The 15,022-nt window shown below is 38.1% G+C and overlaps 3 protein-coding genes across 3 annotated transcripts; 2 read left to right on the top strand and 1 right to left on the bottom strand.

The window, feature by feature from the left end:
• Positions 2,190-3,641, top strand: LOC18784995 (probable chalcone--flavonone isomerase 3). Its single transcript, XM_007218345.2, has 5 exons — positions 2,190-2,462; positions 2,577-2,660; positions 2,754-2,909; positions 2,996-3,222; positions 3,317-3,641. Coding segments are annotated over exons 1-5 (630 nt in total). The 5' UTR covers positions 2,190-2,461; the 3' UTR covers positions 3,479-3,641.
• LOC18784791 (RING-H2 finger protein ATL74) lies at positions 5,715-7,564 on the bottom strand. The gene has a single exon (XM_007218343.2). It carries the CDS (start codon positions 6,627-6,629, stop codon positions 5,997-5,999), a length of 633 nt encoding a protein of 210 aa, XP_007218405.1. The 5' UTR covers positions 6,630-7,564; the 3' UTR covers positions 5,715-5,996.
• LOC18785407 (transcription factor RF2b) lies at positions 8,678-12,449 on the top strand. The gene is made up of 4 exons (XM_007218119.2): positions 8,678-9,874; positions 10,803-10,935; positions 11,225-11,309; positions 11,712-12,449. The coding sequence occupies exons 1-4, from the start codon at positions 9,387-9,389 to the stop codon at positions 12,086-12,088; spliced, it is 1,083 nt and encodes a 360-aa protein (XP_007218181.1). The 5' UTR covers positions 8,678-9,386; the 3' UTR covers positions 12,089-12,449.

Genomic DNA, 15,022 nt, shown 5'->3' with positions numbered 1-15,022 from the left:
GGGTAGGGCCTATACTATTTAAATATTTGAAAATACGCACACGGTATGGCTGCACGGCTGTACAATTTCAATATTCGAAAATATACACAGGGTATAGCCGAGCGGCTATACGATTTAAATATTCAAAAATATCCATAGGGTATAGCCGGCCGGCTATACTATTTAGATATTGGAATATATTCGCAGAGTATAACCGTGCGGCTTTACGCTTTAAATACTCGAAAATATTCCTTGGGTATAGCCGCTCGGCTATACTATTTAAATATTCGAAAAAATGCACAGGGTATAGCCGCCCGGCGACACCCATTTAATAGTCGAAAATATGCGCAGAGTACAGCCGCGCGGCTGTACGCGAAAATATGCAATCTGTACAGCCGCGCGGCTTTACTATTGAAATACTCGAAAATATTCCTTGGGTATAGCCGCCCGGCTCTACGATTTAAATATTAGAAAATATGCCCACGGTATAGCCGCCCGGCTATACTACTTAAATACTGAAAAATATTTAAGTAGTATACCCGGACGGCTATAAGATTTTAAATATTCGAAAATATGCACAGGGTATAGCCGCACGGCTATACTATTTAAATATTCCAAAATATGCGCAGGGTAGCGCCGAACGGCTATACTATTTAAATATTCAAAAATATGCATAGGGTATAGTCGAACGGCTATACTATTTAGATATTGGAATATATTCGTAGAGTATAGCCGTGCGGCGTTACTATTTCAATGTTCGAAATGAGGGTATAGCCGCGCGGCTATACTATTTAAATACTCGAAAATATTCCTTGGGTATAGCCGCCCGGCTAGACGATTTAAATATTCGAAAATATTCATGGGGTATAGCCGCGCGGCTGTACTATTTAAATATTCGAAAATATGCGGCTATACCCTATGTTACCGGCTTGACCCGTCGAAACCACTGTCTTGGAGCCCATGAGTGAGGTCTTGAATACTGGCTCACAGTTTCAGATTCGGATTTGGATCCACTCACCCGTTTCGTTCCGTTTTTGTGCCTTGATGAAGCTTATGGACTCTCCAATCTGTGGAAATCCAAATGAACCTGGCGGATGTTAAATTTCTAATTAGCACAATAACTGCAAGGTAATTTTGTGATTTCATAGTTTAGGTATGGGAAAGTCCAAACTAGAAAGAGAGAAGAAAGAATTTTGTGGCGCCTTAATTGCTAATCATCGCAATGCTTTGTTTACATCACCGATGATCATCCAGTTAGAGGGCCCGCCCTCAGTAGGTGACAGGATTACAATTGGCAGGAGCTTCCCAGCCCAAAGCAGTTCTATTGTGGTTTTTTGTTATAAAAGTACTGGCACAAGGAGAGTAATTGAGGCCTCGTTTGATGCGTGGGCCAAAACAAGATTGAGACTAGGTCCCAGTTTTGTTCCCTAGCGTTCCTCACTCTACAATATTCAGGAATGCGAGATTTGCACACTTGATTTTGAGCGGATGTGTAAACACTCTTAACGAGTCGTTTTATAATGAGGGGGTCATATATAAATTATAGAGATGGACTTTCATATTAGTCACATGATTCATCTGAATAATAACTTCACTTAAGTTCAATTCTATTTCCCGTCCCGTCTAAGACAAAATTAAATAAAGATATTTTTCCCTTTAATTAAAAAAAAGAAAAAGAAAATACGAAAGAGAACCCCTGTTCTGTACAGCAGCCATAACTTAGAAACTGTGCTACCAGAAGAGATTAAATAGGGGAGGTAGGCAGAAGGAGTGGTTGTTAGAAGCTTGAATTGTTGAACACGTGGGTAGATGGAGGCCATCCAATATTCATTTTCAGCCAAATCGAAAATGAAATAGGATATTCTTTTTTCATATATGCCCCTAACCTGTAATATAGGACAGGTTCACCCACAACAAGGGAGCTTGTTGAACAAAATTTGATGAAGAATAACAAAGAGACCATCTTTGGTGCCTCACAAACCAAGTGACCTTCTTGGTGTGACTGTTTCATGTATCCCCTCTGCCAACACATTATTCATATCAAATTACTTGAATTTTTTTTTTTCTGCCCTTAAAATTGAAGCTTGTTTTATAAGATTGAAAAATTTTATCGTATCACCGGTTGTATACAACAACTATGTGTGAGAATTTTCTCCACAGGACACCCCGAATTGTTTTTTATGGCAATTAGCTGAGTGACGTGTCAATTGAAGACCCAATTTTATACAAATGAAACTCTAACTAAAATTTAAGTTGGAGAAAGTGAGATGCGATCACAAGCTTTTCAACCTCACCGCAACACCTACCACCTTGCCAAGACTGGAAGGCATTGTCAGCTTGAACACCACAGCCCAGGATATATAGAGGCCTAAACCTCAGCTATATTCCCATTGTTTTCTCAGACAACATTTCTATCTACTTCCTTCACCTTCTCCATAGCTGCCTGTTAATCATACCCTTCAAAACTCACAGCCACGCTAAGAGTAAGAGCTCTCTGTCTCTCTCTGAAATCATGTTGTTTTTATTTTTTTTTATTTTTGTTGGGTTTTGTTCTTGAATTTAAGCATGACTAAATTTTGTATCTTTATGCACCACAGTGGGTACTGAAGTGGTATTGGTAGATGATGTTCCCTTTCCTTCTCAGATCACAACCACCAAGCCATTGTCTCTGCTGGGTCATGGTAAGCCATTTTTGCACTTGCTAAACATACCATTTTTGTGTTTGATAAGCAAAAGAAAATGAAAAATTGCTAATGGGTAATTGGGTTTGGCAGGGATCACTGACATTGAGATACACTTTCTTCAAATCAAGTTCACAGCAATTGGGGTTTACTTAGACCCTGAAGTTGTGTCACATCTTCAACAATGGAAGACCAAGAAAGCAAATGAGCTTGCAGAAGATGATGACTTCTTTGATGCTCTTATTTCTGGTAAAATTGCAATACCATACATCCCAAAAGTTGCAGTCTTCAATTACTTTTTTCTAATCCCTTGATCAAATTGTGGATGCATGTAGCTCCTGTTGAGAAATTCCTTAGGGTTGTGGTGATCAAGGAGATCAAAGGGTCTCAATATGGGGTGCAGCTTGAGAGTGCTGTGAGGGATAGATTGGCAGCTGATGACAAGTATGAAGAAGAGGAGGAGGAAGCCTTGGAGAAAATTGTTGAGTTCTTCCAATCAAAGTACTTCAAGAAAGATTCCACCATCACGTTTCATTTTCCAGCAACTTCTGCCACGGCTGAGGTAAGAATCAAACTAAATAACATTGGTTTGTTAAGGAAATATTGCTTTCAGCTAATTAGATATAATTTCTACTTATTTGTTTATGTGTATGCAGATTTCTTTTCACACTGAAGGGAAGGAAGAGTCAAAAATCAAGGTGGAGAATGCAAATGTGGTTGAGAACATCAAGAAATGGTATTTGGGTGGGACTAGAGGGGTGTCTCCTTCAACCATATCATCCTTGGCTAACACACTCTCAGCTGAGTTGACTAAGTGAGAGCATTTTGTTGTATGGTTTTGGGCTCTTTTTATGGGTTGCTGCTGTTTGCAATTGCAAGGGCTCATTTTGAAGTTTGTTAACTAATGGGAAAACCTGGTGTTTCTTGTGCTCTGTTCTGTTTAATAAAATGAATGATATATATAGACTTCTGTCCATCCAACTTCCAAGTTTTTTATGCTTATGGAAAATAATATTCGTACTTTCCCTTTTCTTTCTACAGCTTTGCAACCTCAACTGAAATCAAGAATTCTACAGTGAGGGACTTATCTCTTAACCGTTTGATCAAATTGAATAGTCGTTGGAACAAATTAGTTAGTTTGATCCAACATTTAAAATATAGGACTTCATCTAAGACTTAGGTTAGGTGGCCCTCACTATAAAATACTTTCAACTAAAATAGCATGTTGTAAAATGGGCTAAGACATTTAAGGACCTCAAAGGGGCCGAAGCCAATCCGTGTCTTCTCAAGGCCCAAATCAACTTATTGACATCTATACTTGGGCCCTACTGTTGCAAGGCCTTGGCCAATTTTCCAACCACCAGCCTCAATCAATAACAAGAATTCTATAATGAGGGCTGTACATATGACCCTTTAAGTGAGATTCTATTTCTAAATTATTGGTTCAAATTGGTTTATTTAGTTCAACGATTAAGAGATAGGACCTCACATAAATGCCATATATAAGGCCCTCATTATAGAATGACTCCAATCAATAGACTCAATTGTATATTAGCACAATGACACCTATCAATCATCATGCCACACTCTCATTTTTTAACATAGGTACTTCAAATTTTTCTTTGTATTTTTCCCCAAATAAAACTTGCCTAAATTAACAAGGGTATTATAGCACTAGGTGTGTTAGTTGGACGGTCCAGGTCTTGGTGTGTTCTCATGTGGTATTGTGTTGAAGTCCTATGGTACTTGTGTGTGTGAGTTCCCCCTCCATTTTCCTTCCCCTTAATTGATTGTATAAAAATAAAAAATGAAAAACAACTTGTCTAAGCTAGTAGCTACCTTGTGAATTTTCAATTACAACAAATCAAAATGAAATATGTTTAAAAAGATGTAGTAGAAGGATCCTTGAAACAGAAGGGGGGTCGAGGGGGGTTGGAATTCTTCTTAATATTCATTCTCGGAAAGAAATCATATCATCTGCTATATTCAGTTTATTGTGAACCACAAGCTCACTAAGTCCTTATAGTCCACAACAATCCAAAAATTCCAAGTTGGATTTGCTCTTGACCATTTATGTATGCTCAAGTAGCTCATCCATGACGAGCTATATATGTACTGTATTGGTACCTTCATGTACCCTTTTATGATGTAGTAGCATAGCTAGTGGGTGTTTTAGTGGACGCCTATCGTTTAAACGGTTCTATCAAGATTCAAAATTAACTAGCTCTTGTTTTAACGATGCGTCTCGTCTCAATTTTAGCACATATCCTAAATTTGAATCCCCGAACCCATTAATTAAAAGAAAAAACGATTCTACCAATAGAAGTTGCCACAAAGCATTGAAACATGAAACATGACTACATTAATTACTGCCTCCCCCAAAAGTCATGAGTACACAAATATTGTTCCTCAAGCATCCCTACACAAAAATGTCTTCTTAGTAATCTTTGGAATCCAGAAAAATCTTAAAGATAGATATTGATCAATCAGGTTGAAAAGAAGAGGGTGCGTGTGGTTGTGGGAGTGGTCCATCGGCAAATGATGCTTAAGAAAATGTCCTCATCACACCCACAAGTACTGATCCTTCTGCAGCTCATTACTTAAATACATGATTTTTGAGGTAGTGCAGGAATAAAATTTCTTACCTGTGGGCCAAAAAAGGTGAAGAATGGAGGGGAAAAAAGAGTTTGAGATTCCATTCCTTGAGCACGAAATAATGTTTCTTTTTTTACTTGTGTCCCATATATATATATTATATATTATACCAAAATAAATAATTGCATGCCCATCAAATCAAACAAGGAAAATAGAAAGGTGCATATGGATCATGGATGAAAAATTAATTCAGCTTGAGTTCTTGAAAAATGCTATGTTTTCATCATATTTGCATTTGTCTGCCTTAACTTTTACAAATGGAAGCAAGGAAAAAAGAAAAAGCAAAATGTTCTACTTTAATTTAATCTAAATTATGGAGAAGGGATTCGAACTCGGACGCATGGTTGGGAGTTTTTATTTGCTTAATTGCTTTGCATTACCAAGACGGCAAAACATTCATATAAAATGAATCAGCTGAAATTTATAATTGGATTGGATCTTCCTTCACATTCAAGTTAAACACCACTACAATATTAGAGTAGATAATATCATCCAACATATGAGGTGCTCAATTTTGGCTAAAAATTTATATTATTTCCTCAAAAACCTCATATGTATGTAGGCATTGCCATAGCACCTCAGATAAGATTACATATTTGATAAACAAAAAATAAAAACTACTTGTAAACCAACAATATTATAAATAAATAAAATCTCTCTCTCTCTAAGTCTAAAACATTATCAACTGGCTTCATCAACAGATATTGGCACATCACCTTGACCTCCAGAGGATGCATTTCCAGCAGTATGTCTAGCATCAGCAACTTCTGCAGAATCTGAAGCTGCAGCTGGCTGTTCAAGCAACGAGTGGCGGCAAGTTGGGCACGAAGAGTGTGACAAAAACCAAGTGTCTATGCACCTGACATGAAATCCATGGTTGCATTTTGGCAGCAGCCTCACTTTCTGGCCATCTTGAAATTCTCCAAGGCAAATTGGGCAGTCTGTGGCAGGAATATTAGCCCCTGAGCCATATGCCACAATGGGAATTTGACGCAATGTGCTCTTTTTCAGCCCTGTGGCTGCTAAGCGCGCAGCGGTCTCATCTGGCGTCTCAAAAGAGAACCTTCTGCTGCATCTTAAAGCACAGCGCACGATTGAGTTTAGCCCCAGAGCAAATATCAGTGCACAGAGCAGGGCTGCTAGGATGATGACCATGTTGGTGTCAAAGTTGGCCTCATTGGTGTATGTCCCACGTGTCCTGCTTCCATTGGCTGGGTCTGGTGTGGTTGATGATGATGATGATGATGATGATGATGATGATGATCCTGATGGGTCTAGAAGTAGGCGGTGTGGACGGTGATGAAGAGTTACCATTGGTTGCTTCACTAGATTGAGAATCAGCAAAACTAAACAGAACCCACCTTCCTCCGGCTTTGTAATAAGCTAAAGCTTGTATCTTTTTGCTTAACAGCTTATGCAAATAAGCTTGGAGTTTCATATCTCCATGGGTTTTTGGCTCCAAATCGAACCACAAAGGAGACTGAGAGAAGGGAATTCATCTTCCCCATGTACAGAGCAAAGCTCTCTCTTATTTTTTGTTCCACTCTAGCTACCTCTGTGTTTCGTGTTGGAATTCTATGCAAGGCTGGTGGTAGCTGAGTTGTGGGGGATTTCAAAGACTGGTAGAATTCATGGTAGTGAGGGAAACTGCATAAAATTAAGTGGGGACTAGTTGTTTCTTACCTTGTGGTTCTTCTTTGATATCTCTCTTGTCAAAACTGAGAGAGAGATAGAGAGGGGCCTTTGTGTTATGGTAATGTTTGTCAGGATTCCAACTAGATAAAAAAGACTTTCAAAAAAAGCATATCTTGATGGTCTCTCTGATTATGGAAGTGGTGGTGAATAGTAATCATCAAGACTCCAAAAGGTTGAAACTTGAAGTTAATAATCACTTAAATTAAGATTTATAACCCTCAGAACAACCCTAACTTCTAAAAAGACATGGAATGAAGAAAAAGAGAAGAAAGTATGACTCATATATTCTTACCAAAGAGGCTTAAAGGCTCAAAGGTTTATATGAAGCCTTTTCTGCTTCTTCCACTAAGAGAGAGAGAGAGAGAGAGAGAGAGAGAGAGAGAGATTGATCATTTGGTAGATGCTGCAGATTGTGAGAGGGTTATGGGCAAGTTTTGTAGTATTTGGATTGTGGGTAAGGAAGGACACTGGGTTACAGATAGGAGGATGGATACCAAATGAGACTAAGATGGGTGTCTTTTCAATTCCAGAGTGTGCATTATTGTTGAGAGAAATGACATACAGAAGATTAAACTTCAGAGAATCAAGTACAGGGAAAAAAAAAGTGTGCTCATTAGCATACCAAAGTAAAAATAAGAGTACTATTTACCTCCTTACAGGTAAGGAGATACTCTTTTTTTCTGCAAATCACAATTTGAAACACATGCACAAATAATTCATCAAAAACATAAAAAGAAAAACTTCTATAGACATGTCACACTGCTATTGGCAAGAATGTAAAAGCTCATACTTATCTAGTATTTTCCTAAAATTAAAGCAAGAGCCTAAGAATTTTAATTAAGGTACCTGATCCTAATTGTGATTTAAAAGAAAGTAAAGCTTATTATTCCAAGCACCAAGTCCTTCTTCCACTCCTACACTCACCCTCCTTTATTGAAAAGTCAAATCATTGCTTCTCCAATTTAGCCAATCTTCATCCTTCTTCTTAAATCCTAATCTTTTATCATAATGCTAATGTCGATATTTGCTCCCCCCCCCCATCATTTCTTATTAATTAATTGATTAATATTTGATACAAGATTATGATTTGCTCCCATCTCTTGTTAAACTTTTTGCAAGTTTTCAAGCATCATTCTAACAGGAAGAATTGGAACTTAAATTATAGACATTGACATATTCACATGCATCTATTCTTATTGTCACGAAAACCATTAATTTTTGACTAAGTAACTTACTTTACTTTTACCCATGTAGTAAAAATCACCACAGTAACTGTTAAGAGAGAGAGAGAGAGAGAAATCAGCCAGAAATCATCATTCTCTAGTCTTTTCTGTCAAGTCCAAATTTATGGAAACCTTGTTATTTTCCGTATTCAAAATGAATGTGGTTTGCCAAATTGATTCCCTTCTTCCTTCTATTTTGACAGGGACATGTTAAATTATCTTCCCAAGTTACTTGTGACGGCACATTCAATTCATGTGGCTCTTTCTATACCGTGATTGATGAAGAGATGGGACCACATATGTCTAGTCAAAACGTCCAATGGACCCTCAAAGTTCTAGAGCAAGACACCTGTCTGTCTGCTTGGATTGACTACCTCCATACAAGTTACATCATATATACATGGAACACGTTAATGCCCTCACCAACTTTGCTAACCTTGTCTCAAATTCATCACCACCTTCATTAATTAGGTGAACAACATGTGATGTGGAGTGGAGCAGCTTCAACCAAAACATCTGCATAAGCTTAGTTCTAAGAACCCGAGTGGTGCTTTGGACCAAGATGTTTGCCTGCAGCCAAGACAACCTAACATGGCCATCGGAGACTATTGACATTTATACTTGATGATGTAGGAAAGGAGGAGGAGCCTACTCAAAACCCTCAATTGTTGTGGTAGTATACACAAGGATTTGTAACTTCACATGTACAAAACTTTACAACAATGCGGTCACTTTTCATATCTCCAATATTGCATACTTGTCTCATGCTTTCTCTCCGTTTCTCGCATTCAAACTCGGGAAATCTTTCAATGTTGGGAAGAAAAAAGTATCATCGACACCGAGTTTAATTCGGTGTAACAAACTAGCCTCAAGCCCAATCGTAGAACACGTTGGGCCATAATCGTAAATAGAAGATCTTAAACCTTAAGCCCAATCCATAATCTCAGTTGACTATCTAACCTCGGTCGGTCCACACAGAAACGGCGCCGTGTAACATGGTTTCTCATTTTTCGCTCCTAAACGTCCATCCAACTTAATCTGGTCCTGGAGGAGTGAGGAACACTCACTGTCAACACAACTAGTTTCGGACACGAGGAGAGAGAAAAAAGAGAGGCAGACAGCAGACAGCAGGGAGCTCCAGAGTCGAAGAAAAATGCAAGATCCGGCGAACCCGAAACCGGATCCGAGCTCTAGCTCTCAGGCCTCTCAGAGGCCACGCATGACGACGCCGTTTCCGGACGCAAGTCCCAGCCTTTCGTTCCGGGGCTCCTACCACCGTCGAGCCCAATCCGAAGTCCAATTCCGGATCCCCGACGACCTGGATCTGCTCCAGGACCCGTTCGACGGCCCATCCGGCAGCTTCGAGGAGCTGGGCGGCTCCGAGGACGACCTCTTCTGCACCTACATGGACATCGAGAAGCTCGGATCCAAGCTCGACGATGGACCCTCCGACCCAAAAGTCGAGAATCCCGGAGGCTCCGCGGAGACAGGTGTCGAGCTTGGTGGAGAGATGAGTGCGAGGCCGAGGCACCGGCATAGCAACTCGGTTGACGCGTCTTTGGACAGCATAGAGGCCAAGAAGGCCATGGCTCCTGATAAGCTCGCCGAGCTCTGGACTGTCGACCCAAAACGAGCTAAGAGGTATTCTTCTATCCGCTTCTATCACATTATGCATCTGTTTGCTTATGTTTGTTCCTTCATTTTTGTATTGTGACTCAAACTTTTGCATATTGTTCGTTGTGGTTGATTTTTTAGCTGGATATTATCAGCTTATAAACTGGTATTAAAAAAGAATATATTTTTTTTTGGAGGGATTTGTGTTTGCTTATCGTATGTTGAATATGAATGTGTGGGTGCTCTGCTCTCTGCCATAGAAGTAACGCTCCAACCCAAAATTTATTTTATTTTCTTTAGGAAAATTAAATTGTCATTCGAAACTGTAATTATGATGCTGAAGAAGCATTATTATCTTTCTTAAGTGACCCATTTAGTTTTCGATAATTTAGCTTAGGAGGCAACAATTAAATGTGCTGCTTGTTCCTAGTGGAAAAACAACTAGTAGAATTGCATCTCAGAATGATACACGCAAGATCTTGCATAAGGTTCTTAAAGATAACTGCTATTCGTTGTTCCCGAATTTGCCAACAAATGACCAACAACTTTCTCAAACATTTAAGGATGTTTAGTTGGAACATTATCTGAATAATTTTTTTATACAAATACTACTTCTAACTATAATATTATTGCTATTAATTTTTCGTTCAAAGTCCTTTGGTAAGGTCATTAAATGAGGACTTACTCTTCAACCGTTATATTAGATATGAATGGTTGAGATGCCTCTCACTCATTATATTTCTCAACCATCCATATACGAAACCTGACTTAAGGACCTTATTAGAGAACAATTCTAACACTTGAAAAGGCTTTAAGCATGTAAGACCTTATTTGTCCTTTGGTTGTAATCCAGCAGCTTGAACTGTGGTGTATGTCTGATGAAAGTTCTTAACTATACGTATACTTAATGGGGGTGTTTCTAAAGAATGTTTACCAATTGCATATTTTAAAACAGGATTTTGGCAAATCGGCAGTCTGCTGCTCGGTCAAAAGAGAGGAAGGCCCGGTACATCTCAGAACTTGAAAGAAAAGTTCAGACCCTACAAACAGAAGCTACTACCCTATCTGCACAACTCACTCTGTTCCAGGTTCTTACTCAAATACTCATCTTGCTTGCCTCATCTGATTATAGTCATGTAGTTCATGCAGATGTAGTTGAATGGTCATCTGGCATAGGAATGCTACATGAGAGAGAGAGAGATGTTCTAAAGAGATTATTTTGAGCTTTTACAAAACTTGTAATCAGGACTTGTTTGTCCTTCACCCCTGGTGTTGATTTAAGAGATTGTCATTTATTATAACTCATTGCCTGCATATTGCTTATTTCCATAGGCTGATATCTGAGAGGTTTTGTATTTTTTTGTGTTATTTTTTCAGAGAGATACAACAGGCTTATCTACTGAGAACTCAGAGCTTAAGCTTCGGGTGCAAGCTATGGAACAACAAGCTCAGTTACGTGATGGTACGTGTCATGCACCCACCTTTTGGAATTATTTCCATGGTTTCAGGCACCTTTTATTGAATTTTTCTTGTTTTACTTGTTATACAAGTGACCAATGGATCATCATCTGGGTACTGGTCTTAGCTGATTCAGTGCTATATTTGTGGTTAATATCAGTTAAGAATGCATTGAGTCCCTTAGGTATTAAATTTTACAAATGCTACCTTTGGGTCTTTGTACACTTAATGATGTGGTCTCTCGCATTAGTCCAACCAAGTCATTGGTTTGCTATTATGTTCTTGGTTATCTCCTTTGGTTTGAGTCTGGTAACTGTACTTTGAAGTGGGCAAGGCTACCTTTCCCCAATGCGCTATGGCAATTGCTAACCACCAATTCTCTTGTGCTACTCTTCCCTTAATACAGCTCTCAATGATGCACTGAAGAAAGAACTTGAGAGGCTCAAGATTGCAACCGGGGAAGTACTAACACACACTGATTCATACAACATGGGAATGCACCAAAGTCCATATTCGCAATCCCCCTTCTTTCCCAGTCAGTCACAAGCAGGGCAGCGTGATTCCCAGAACATTCACATGCCACAGTTTCATCCTTTCCAGCCAAATATGTCAGCTCCCCATCAGCCTATGCTTTCTGCAGCCCAGTCACATGCGTGCTCAGATATGTTGCAGCAGGATTCAATTGGCCGATTTCAGGGGCTTGACATCAGTAACAGAGGTTCTCATCTAGTGAGGCCTGAAGGGCCCTCCATATCTGCCGGTGAAAGCAACAGGAGATTTTGAATGCTGATCTACCCCAGGTCCACCTTATTTATTGGATTGTTCATAGACTGACCTCAACCAAAGGTATGGTTTAAACTCGTTTATTGGACTTTGATTCTTTGAATTGATTGCTCCCAAAATTTTTGGTAGCTGCTTTAGGTCTTAAGCAGTTCATGAATGCTTATTCAGTTCCTAATTGATTCCTTGGGGTTGCTCATGTGAGAATAGAGCATTGTAATAGATGCAACTTTTCATGCCTGGGATCCCCCTATCCCTTCCTTTGTGTTCTGTTCATTTGTAACCCTTGAAATTGTCATACTGTGGAAATCGGTGTTATGTTCATATTGTGGTTTTGACTTTTATGTAGTGGATTGACTCTCTCTCTCTCTCTCTCTCTCTCTCTCTCTCTCTCTGTCTGTCTCTCTCAATTTATATTAACTTGCTTTTCATTTACGGAAACATTTCATTGTAAATTGCGATTGATAAGGCCACCCCCCAAAAGAACAAAAAGAACAAGAAACAAAAAAGGGCGTAACCCCCAAAGCTCAAATCCCATTGCCGCATCATATTATAGATGCCGGCTCTGCAAATATGCGACAATTTTTTTTACTTTTTATTTTGTTGGTTTTTGTCGTTGCAAGTAAAATTTGGAACGAGCCTTTCCTGGACAACTACATAAATAAGATTGATACTCAATGTTGGAGTTGGACGTAAACAACCACTAAGGTTTAGGCTTTGACATTAACTTGTTTTGTTTGACAACTATTTCATTTTCAGTTTTCATTATCACTTTTTTTATTTAAAATTGAAAATTGAAAACTGAAAACATGTTTAGTAACGTATTTCATTTTATGTTTTTAAAAAAGTGAAATCGAGTTTTCAAAATCACCCTTATTTTTTAAAACTACTTGAAAGTGTTTTTAATCTTTTGCAGTTATTGTTCTCAATCTTTAAAGTCCTGCAATGGTGAGAGTTAAGAGAACGACTCATTTGGGGACAACAGATTTGGCACTCTCAATTTAGCTCATGGCACCCTCGTACACAGTATGGGACAACAGTTTTGCTAGTCACATTACATAAAACATAAAAGAAGAGCTTACAAAAACCAAACATGGCTCACATGTGACCAGGTGTGGGATGGCCTACACTCCAAGTTATCCATTTAAATGCACATGGTTGGAGTATGAACTTGCATTATATTGGAAGTTGGCATACATGTGGGACTAGTTGTGGCTGCTATAAGTGACCATGTTATTAACTACCCTAAGAAAGCGACCACTCAAACAAAACGTTCTTGCCAATTGACCCAGCAAATGGGTCATTCCATTCTTTTTAGTTTCATGCAACTGGGACGACACTTTCATGGGTCTAAAGCTAGCAGCAGCAGCAGCAGACAGCCCCAAGTGAAGGCCAGTTTCATGGGTCCTCCATTCACAAACATTTGGATAAAATCCACATGCCTTTTGTGGATCTCATCAATTCAACCTCCTTCAACCTTGTCCACAACAGAAGGTTTCAGCAACTTTAGGATCACATATTTTGGTCAGGCAAAGAAGACATAATAACAATAATAATATATACACATGAGATATCAAAATCATGCCCCTTCATTATTTAGACTGCTCAAGCCTTGTAATGCCATGCCAAAACATGCAATAAATGAAACAACAACTATGTTCACATTCGCATTTTGCTTCAATATATTCTTCCTCTTTTTTTTTTTTTCTTCGAATTATTGTTTCTTTTATGTGCTATTATTATGATTTGAAGGCATGCATTCTCCGTCCCGCTTGACCGAGAAAAAAGAGAAAAACTAGATTGCAATAAGAATGTCACTATTTTGGTATAAAAGCGTTCTTCAAAGTCTTGGTACACAAACCGAAAGAATTTATATTTATATTTGTTTTCTCTCAATTCACATTGAAGCCACAAACTTTGACTTCACACCGAATTCGGTGCACCATAATCACTTTGGACCATTGTCATTTGTTTGCTCATGAATTTTAAAAAAAACACACACACACAGACATATGTGAAAAGTGTGCGAGTTCAAAAATAGTAGAGATTTTGATTCCAGAAATCCACCTCCATAATATTCCTTTACACAAGAGACAAATTTAAAGATTTATGTTGAGGTGAAATTCTCATTGAGCATGGGATGGAGGTTATGTCACGTCCCCTTTTCTTATCAACAAGAAAACTTCGAAAAGGAGAGCTGTCTCAAAAGTTTACAAATTCACAATTAAATTTATGTATTTGTCTTGTATGTTTTTTTTACAATATTTTTTTTATTTTATCATATCTTAGAACTGAAAGCATCAGCAAATTTATCTGAAAATGATGTATGAAATTAATGGACCGCCAAGCCCGGGTCTGGCATGTGCTCCTAACATGGTAGGTCCATCATCAAAATAAATCCAATTTTTCAATGACATAGATATTTAAAAATTATCATTATTTTAAATCTTGATTAAAAATAGGACAACATAGTATAATTTTTTATTATTATATACAATTTGTTAAAGTAATTTTTGAATACGCGCGATTATCTTATTTTAAAAGACGATTTTTATAACTGAACTGCTTCAAAGTTTCAATAAAAACAACAAATTAAGACGTATTCAGTCATAATATTAAAAAGGTAAGCACTCTATAAATCTTGATGATACGATTACATTGTCAACAAGTAACATGCTAATCTTTTTGTTTTATTTTAAATTTGTTAAAATCGTCGTATTGGAGACAACAAAAGTGTATGGGTGATACTTATATATATACAAACGCTAGTTGGTGTACTATTTGGGTTGACAATTACTCTAACCAATTTTTTTATATATAATTTGTACTTTTCTTCACGATGTTTTTTTATTTTTTATTTTTTTTACTTTGCTTTGTTTTTATTTTGTTTTTTTATTAATATTTTTCAACCGACAAATTATTCTAGAAATCTATCTA

This window comes from Prunus persica, chromosome G2 (genome assembly GCF_000346465.2).
Source record: "Prunus persica cultivar Lovell chromosome G2, Prunus_persica_NCBIv2, whole genome shotgun sequence".
Taxonomy (NCBI): Eukaryota; Viridiplantae; Streptophyta; class Magnoliopsida; order Rosales; family Rosaceae; genus Prunus; species Prunus persica.
Note: the sequence above shows the minus strand (reverse complement) of the source record. Positions and strands in the feature narration are given on the sequence as shown.

What these genes read in the sequence shown, in the direction of transcription:
- LOC18784791 (XM_007218343.2), bottom strand. Translation starts at nt 6,629, where the DNA reads ATGGTAACTCTTCATCACCGTCCACACCGCCTACTTCTAGACCCATCA.
- LOC18785407 (XM_007218119.2), top strand. Translation starts at nt 9,387, where the DNA reads ATGCAAGATCCGGCGAACCCGAAACCGGATCCGAGCTCTAGCTCTCAG. An exon ending in GACCCAAAACGAGCTAAGAG is followed by an intron (nt 9,875 to 10,802) that starts GTATTCTTCTAT and finishes ATTTTAAAACAG; the next exon opens with GATTTTGGCAAATCGGCAGT. An exon ending in ACAAGCTCAGTTACGTGATG is followed by an intron (nt 11,310 to 11,711) that starts GTACGTGTCATG and finishes CCCTTAATACAG; the next exon opens with CTCTCAATGATGCACTGAAG.
- LOC18784995 (XM_007218345.2), top strand. An exon ending in ATTGTCTCTGCTGGGTCATG is followed by an intron (nt 2,661 to 2,753) that starts GTAAGCCATTTT and finishes TGGGTTTGGCAG; the next exon opens with GGATCACTGACATTGAGATA. An exon ending in CAACTTCTGCCACGGCTGAG is followed by an intron (nt 3,223 to 3,316) that starts GTAAGAATCAAA and finishes ATGTGTATGCAG; the next exon opens with ATTTCTTTTCACACTGAAGG.